The sequence below is a fragment of the Panthera pardus genome, unplaced genomic scaffold (assembly GCF_024362965.1).
Source record: "Panthera pardus isolate Hobbes unplaced genomic scaffold, ASM2436296v1 HiC_scaffold_20, whole genome shotgun sequence".
NCBI lineage: Eukaryota > Metazoa > Chordata > Mammalia > Carnivora > Felidae > Panthera > Panthera pardus.
This window is the reverse complement of record NW_026526766.1, coordinates 57,377,820-57,385,634: the sequence shown is the minus strand read 5'-3', so window position 1 is coordinate 57,385,634 and position 7,815 is coordinate 57,377,820. Positions and strand designations below refer to the sequence as shown.

At 45.2% G+C, this 7,815-nt stretch overlaps 1 protein-coding gene across 1 annotated transcript; it reads left to right on the top strand.

Moving 5' to 3' along the window:
- Positions 1-5,354: 5,354 nt before the first annotated feature.
- Positions 5,355-6,308, top strand: LOC109269846 (olfactory receptor 13C7-like). The gene has a single exon (XM_019453922.2). It carries the CDS (start codon positions 5,355-5,357, stop codon positions 6,306-6,308), a length of 954 nt encoding a protein of 317 aa, XP_019309467.2.
- The last annotated feature ends 1,507 nt before the right edge of the window (positions 6,309-7,815 follow it).

Below are 7,815 nucleotides of genomic sequence, written 5' to 3'. Positions count from 1 at the left end.
TGCTAGGATATGTCGTGACCCACACACTCTGATTCACTTGAGAAAGTCAATGCAAAGTGATGCTAGGTGAGGGGCAAATTGAATTCAGAGCCATGCTGCTCATAGTGTGGTCCACGGAGCAGCAGTGTTAGCAGCACCTGGGAGCTTATTAGACATGCGGAAGGGGCCCATTCCAGACTTAACTGAATTGGAATCTACATGTTAACAAGATCCCTCAGGAGATTCATGTGCGTGTTAAGCCTTGAGAAGTACTGGTTAAGAGCGTACGGTGGGTGGTGTGGCGAGTGTACTGCCCAGACCCCTCCTCTCTCTCCCTTAGGGGCTTTGGCTCCTGTTACCCTAGCCACGGGGAGTACTGGTGGCAAACAACATTCAGTTGCTGCACTGGCTTGCCCTTGGCCCATGAGAGTTACGTGGCAGTTCAAGTTCTTCCTCTGCACTGTCCTGCTTCCTTCACCTCCACCTCACAGGTATTGATCTTAAGAGCACTCTCCAGTCAACATCCTGCATGAAAATCTCCCCACCAGAGTCAACTTCCTGGGAAAGCTTACCCACAACAGAAAACAATTATCAAATCTCAGTACTGGTGCATGAGTTGTGTGTGATGGGCCTGTGTTCCCAGGTGTCTCCTGCACCCTGGCTCCCGAGGAAAGTAACTTGGAAATTCCATTTGTTCAATGATTTGCTAAGTTAAATTCCTTACTTTTTACTTCTATAAACAGATCTTAATTTGTACTTACTGTACAAATGTCTTTACTCCTTTTTTTTAAAATTTTTTTATGTTTATTTATTTCCGAGACAGAGAGAGACAGAGCATGAGTGGGGGAGGGGCAGAGAGAGAGAGAGAGGGAGACACAGAATCCAAAGCAGGCTCCAGGCTCTGAGCTGTCAGCACAGAGCCCGACGCGGGGCTTGAACTCCCAAACCGTGAGATCATGACCTCAGCTGAAGTCAGTCACTCAACTGACTGAGCCACCCAGGCGCCCCCAAATGTCTTTACTCCTAAGCAGAGAGTCAGCAGGGCTGTTTTACACCCCCCCCCCCCCCCCCGCCGGACATGAGGGTGCAGTAGTCGGGCCTATGGGGTGTTTTCTAAGTACAAAGATGTTTGAGGGCTGGAAAACCTGTTGGCTCTTAACTACAAGACAAACAAACAGAAATCCTTTAAAAACTTAATAGTTGTTTATTTGTGTGCCCAAAAAAGGGAATATTATGTTAACCTCAGTAATGGATGAATGAATATACTGTATTCATGAATCTTATTTTAAAACAATGTGTATGCAGTTAGTTACCTTAGTTTTGCAAACACTCCAGAGTTTTTATGCTTACAGTTGAGAAACCATAGAATTGTAAATTGAGTCACTTGTATGCCAAGTAATTCTAATAACAGAAGTAGAAAAATAACTTCAAATTTACCACAAAATTACACATAAAGTGGGATACAGGTGCATTTTGACATGATGTGGGTCGAGACCTCCAAAAGTGAGAGTGCCAAGGTTGGGAGCAGTCTCGAGGTGGTCCCTCTAGTTCCCATTGTATTTGTCTGCAGTGCCTAAAAATGTAATCGGCATGCAGGTACTAAAGAAGATACACAGATGTCTCTCCCCACCTACCTTTTAACTTTCTCTTGTCCCCCTGCACTCCTTGGACTCAGAGATGTGCCATGTGGCTGGTAGGCTTCTATAGAGGGTCTCAAGTGAGGGCTCAGAGGGCTGAAACCTTTCCTTAAGAGAAAGTCCCAACATGCTAGTCTCCAGCCAGAAGCCTGCAGTGGTCTGTGGGTCGTAGAGGTCCCCAACCAGGGGGCTCCAGGACTTCTTTTCTTCAGTCTTTATGAAAATGACAAAAGCATTGGTGGAGAGGAGCCGAACCCACACTCTATAATGAGATCTTTGTGCATTTCCCCTGTGATAACGTGGACCGTGATGACTACATGATGCCCACGTGGGTGACAAAAGTATACAACAAACTGATACCAACTTCCATCTTCTTCTCAAGGAAAAATTAGTTCCCAGGGTCTTTTATTAGCAAATCACCCTCCTTCTCTTTTAAGACCAGTCTTTGTCAGTTGCTTTTGATAGAGATTAGGCTTTAATCCAAGGCTCCTTACCTCCTCCCTGCCTTCCCTCTTATCCACTTATATGGGAAAATTCCTGTTCTCAGGCCCTGCCGAGCAGGCATGGCCACGTTCCATACTGCCTGATTCTCACCTCCTGGACTCCAGTTGAGGTGACCTGAAGGGTTCTCTTGTTTCTTGTCACCAAAGATTTCCAACTAAACAGAAGCTCTTAGCAAAATGCTAGTTAGCTGCCTGGCCTGTGACTCCAGAGCTGCTTCTAAGGATAGACTCTGCTGTTTTCTCACCAACCCTAGAGCTCTCTTCTGCCCTCATGTCCTCTGCTTCAATCCACAATCCTTATTCCCTGCTATACTATAGTATGGCAGGGGGGCAGGAAGAATTGCTTCCTAGTTGGGACCTAAGCTTCTCTGACCTCCTTCTTCTGACGTTTGCCTGTTCTGGGCTCCCATACAGCTTAGGGGCACTTGGCAATCATCTCTCAAACTGTAGCTGTCACTGGGAGTTTCTGGAGATCAGAGGTGCCATCCTTGTCATTTCTAGCGCCTGGTGCTGGCTTGTGGTACATGTTTCCTGTCTTTGAGGGCAAGGGCTAGAGCTGATCAGCCCAGGATGAGTGCTGGGTGACCGCAGCGAAGGTCAGCTACTGGAGCATGGGGATGCCCAGTGTGTCTGCGAGGGTCTAGGCAAGCTTTCATCTCTTGTTTGGACACTTAGTCCTGCAAAGACAAGTGCAGAGCCCCCTCTAACAGATACCATTGTGGTAAAAGCATAGTCAGACCTTAGTTATCTCCTCTACTTCCAGGAAGGTCAGCAAGGACAGGACGGGAATTTCTAATCTAAGGAACATTTCTTTGTAGTGAGAGTTAAGATTTACATAGTGTTGTCTACAATGTATATAATTGAGTTCATGGGACACAGGCTCTAAACTCCTGTGAGGCCTCCACCAAACTTTAAATTGCTTCTGGGATTAAAACTGCCCCCAAACAACCAGAACTCTAAATTCCTCCGTGGTTCTTTGACGGAACCTATAGAGAGAGGGCAAGGGGCAGAGAGCAGAGTGTGTCTGCCCCGATCACGCAGGTTGGGCATGACTGCAGGGCCACTGGGAAGCAGCAACTTGAGGTGTCCTTCCTGCTGTTATCTCACCAGGCATGGAGAAGGCCAGCAAAGAGAGCAGCTAGAGCCCCTTTGGCTATGGGCAACCCCGAATTTTCTTTACCTTCTGTGAAATTTGAAGGGACTGCTTAGCTCCAAGATAGCTAAACAGAATTTGCTGCACATTTCCAGGCACAGCCTCAACAGATAGAGCTAGACAGGGGATGGTCAAGGTGGGCAGTTGAAGCTATCACCTCCAAAGCCAGGAGCCTTCCAGCATCCTCCCTGCCATGAAACCTCCTGTCTAGGTAAGCTCCTGACCCCACCATGGCCTCATCCTCATACTGGATGTATACTGAGCTCTCTCTGTAGCCAAAACTTCTCCAAGTAGATGGGAGAAGAGAAAAGATAGTTGTGAGTAGGGACCAGCTCACAGCTCCCATGTCTCTGAAGGGCTTTTATAGGGGAAGGGAGCAGGCATGTCCTGGGAGTTTAGGCCAGTGGGGGGCAGTAGGAGGTAAGGTATGGGGACAACATTAGAAGAAGGAAGTTCTGTTCAATGTAAGGGAAAACTTTCCAGCAATCAAGGCTGTTTCACAAAGGAATGGGAGCCATGCACTCACATAGCTCAAGGTGTTCAAAGCAGAAATGGGAAAATTGCATTTCATAGACATTCATACAACCGAGGGGAAAGAGGCAAACCAGTTAATTTTTGACATTTCTGCCAAGCTTGAGATTCTGCAGCCAATAGTACTAATATCTCTAAAAACAGATCTCTTTTTTCCAAGTATTTTCAGTGCCCATAGTTAATGTCCTCTGATAACTGCATGAGGACAGCTTCAGACTAGCAGCAACAGGGTAATAGTCACAGATGCAACATGTGAAGCCCAGGGACAGCCCCCTACCCAAGCTCTGTTACAAGGCAGATATCTTAGAGAAAGGTGTGACATCTCTATTTTTCATGAGTGTCCTAGGGAGAGCGAGGATGATCAGGATTTCATAGTGGGTCTTTGGCTCCTCAGTAGACCTGCTCTAGCACAAATGACGGAGCACTTGTGAGCTTCTGTTTCTTCATGTTTAACATGAGAAGCCAAGGTTTGAGGTTTTCTCTAATATATTGGATTAACTGGTCTACATGACTGGAGCACATCCTATGTGCAATGCCTCTTTGGGGTGACCCCTCTGCAAGGCTGGGTAGAACTGTCGGCTCTTCTATGGGAGAGAAAGCATTATTGTGGTATTGCAGTGGTTTTAATGGTCAACTCAGATATAAAAGGGTCTGAGTGAGGAGCTGTGACTTATAAAACAGCTCCAAAAGCATAGAGCTTGCTTATAGAGTCACAAATGCTCACACTGGGAGGCATGAAGGACATTTGTCCTTGGATTCTACCCCTGCTCCCTAGCACTGGGGGCTGGAACAGACTAAGGGAAACTGCAATGCTGTGGACAAAGGCCATGGTTAGAGAGGGGGGATGTAGAAGTGCTTTTGTTAGGGTCTCCATGAACTATTAGCCAGAGAATCCCTATTGACGGTGCAATGAAGGAAGATCAACCAAACTCATGAGAAATGAAGTATAAACTAGGCATCAAGTAACAAATATAAATGCTACGCAGATTCTAATGTTCCTGGCCTCTGCTCATCACATCCTCTCCGTGTAGGACTCCATGTGGCATCAAATTATTGTCAGAAAATTATTGTATAAGCACAGGATTAGAGTAAGTGAAGTGATGTCAGTGATTATCACCACTGAGTATGACAGCCGGAAGCCCCTAAGGACACTGCAGGGACAATTACAGGCAGGCAGGGCTGGCCAGAAGAGCCAATCAGTGGTCTGGACCCATGCATTACAGTACAACTTCAGGGTTCCTCTTTTATGGTTCCCATGTAGACCCTTCCTTCAAGTATGTCAACACTATTCATCTGTCTAAAATTCTATCATATATCATGATTTGATTAAGTTTCCAGGGTCTGCTCTTCCTGCTTTTGATTTGACATATCCTGACTTTTAAGGTAACTTCAGTGGACAATGATTTTTGTAATTTAAATGTTAGTATTATAAGTTGGCATGCCAAAGGATAAATTTAATTATAAGTTGTCATTTAAATCCCCACATATTGATCCCTATAAACATGTGCTTGCTGTCCTCAGTTTTCCTGAGGGTAGAAGAGAGAATTTAAAATGGAAGTGGGCAACCAATCTGTTGTAGTGGGATTTGTCTTGCTGGGGCTGTCAGATCAGCCAAAGCTTGAGAAAACGTTTTTTGTGTTCATCCTGTTGATGTACCTGGTGATCCTGCTGGGCAATGGGGTCCTCATCCTGGTGACCATCCTTGACTCCCGCCTGCACATGCCCATGTACTTCTTCCTGGGGAACCTCTCCTTCCTGGACATCTGCTACACAACCTCTTCCATCCCTCTCGTCTTGGATGGCTTCCTCACTCCCAGGAAAACCATCTCCTTCTCAGGCTGTGCCATGCAGATGTTCCTCTCCTTTGCCATGGGAGCCACAGAGTGTGTGCTTCTGGGCATGATGGCATTTGATCGCTATGTGGCCATCTGTAACCCCCTTAGGTACCCTGTGGTCATGAGCAAGGCTGTCTATGTGCCCATGGCTATCAGCTCCTGGGTGGCTGGTGGAGCCAACTCCTTGGTGCAGATCTCTCTTGCAGTACAATTACCCTTCTGTGGGGACAATGTCATCAACCACTTCACCTGTGAGATCCTGGCTGTCCTGAAGTTGGCCTGTGCTGACATCTCCATCAATGTGATCAGTATGGGGGTGGCCAATGTGATCTTCCTGGGGGTCCCAGTTCTGTTCATCTCCGTCTCTTATGTCTTCATCATTGCTACCATCCTGAGGATCCCTTCAGCTGAGGGGAGGAAAAAGGCCTTTTCTACCTGCTCTGCCCACCTCACTGTGGTGGTCATCTTCTATGGGACCATTCTTTTCATGTACGCAAAGCCCAAATCCAAGGACCCCCTGGGGGCAGATAAGCAGGACCTTTCAGACAAGCTTATATCCCTCTTCTATGGAGTGCTGACTCCCATGCTCAACCCCATCATCTACAGTCTCAGAAACAAGCATGTGAAGGTCGCTGTGAAGACTCTGGTGAGTCAGAAATGCTTTGCCTAGTGAGAGTAGGGGGAAGCAGCATACCTTGTGGCTCTGTGCACACAGATCTCCTAGGAAATGACTGCTTCATAAGCATAGATTTGTTCGATGGTCCTACACACCAGTCTCATCACAAAACTGCCCAAACAATGCGCATCAGGATGGGACTTTACTGAGTGATTGACAATGAACATCAAATCTTTGGAATGAAGAGGGGAGAGGACTGTGCTACATCACCTAGAAACAAGGATAAGTGACTCTTATATTTTATTTTTGTTATGAAAAAAATAAATAAAAATGGAAAACTTTGTAAGAAAAACATACTTTCCTTGTTCATGTGCTGACCAGCTGCAATTTGTGCCCATTATGTTGTTTTCTGCTCTACTATGCAAGGGGCGGGGGGGGGGGGGGTATGGCAGTGAGGAAAAGTCACTTCTTAATTGGTGTCCAAACTGAAAACCAACCTGCCATTTTGCAAAATTACCAACACCAAGACATCCCAAATGATACCATTTAACCCTGCAGGGGGCCCAGAGTGCTTCCTGTTTAATTATTTCCTGCTTAATATCCTAGAGCTTATTTTGGCTCCATCTTCTTTTATTGTACATAAAGCACATCTATTCCTACCCAGATTTGTGAAGGAGGATTTTGTGTCAACACTAATCAAACTCCAGATACTGTAGGCCAAGAATAAAATTTCTAGCACTCTTCAGTTCATTATTACTGCAATGCAAAGTTTATATTCTGAGTCCCTTTATTTCCCTGGAATTAATGTTTGCAACCATCCAGACTCTAATGGTCAAACTCAATTTCCTCTGTCTCTTCAGGATTTGGACTGGACACTGGCACCAATGCTACAAATCCACTGGTAATTACTCTTGTGGTTAAGAGCATGGACTTTGGAGCCTGACTGATGTGGAGGTGCCCCTGCCTGTGTAACTTCAGATACATTTTTTAAAAGCTACTTAATCTTATAGACTCTTAGTTTTTTAATTTGTAAAATGGACATAATGAAGCCAACCCCATGGAATTGTTGTGGGGATTAAATATATTTCACTTAGGAGGGGGTGGGGAGAGGGAGAATGGGTGATGGGCATTGAGGAGGGCACTTGTTGGGATGAGCACTGAGTGTTGTGTGTAAGCCAATTTGACAATAAATTATATTAATAAAAAATAAGTATATTTCATTTTAATTTAATATATATACATATGTGATACACAAGGGCTAACAAAGAATATCCTCTCAATAAATGAACATTTTTGTTATTAATGAAATATGTTAAATAACTCCTCTGAGGAAGGCTTATGACACGAAGACAGTTCAATTCCACAGTTAACTGAATCACTTCTGATATATTATTATAGTCCCTTTTTGTTTGGCTTTCTAGCTTAGGAGTCAATAATCTCATTTCTCTGGGCATTTCCTCTGTCACCTTTCTTCCTTATCCACACAGGTAAGTTATGCATGTCTGAGCTGTGCAACACTGACCCTACCTCGACCAACCAGATTCTTTCTGCCAGATTCTGG

Coding starts and splice junctions, on each gene's coding strand:
- LOC109269846 (XM_019453922.2), top strand. CDS start 5,355: ATGGAAGTGGGCAACCAATCTGTTGTAGTGGGATTTGTCTTGCTGGGG.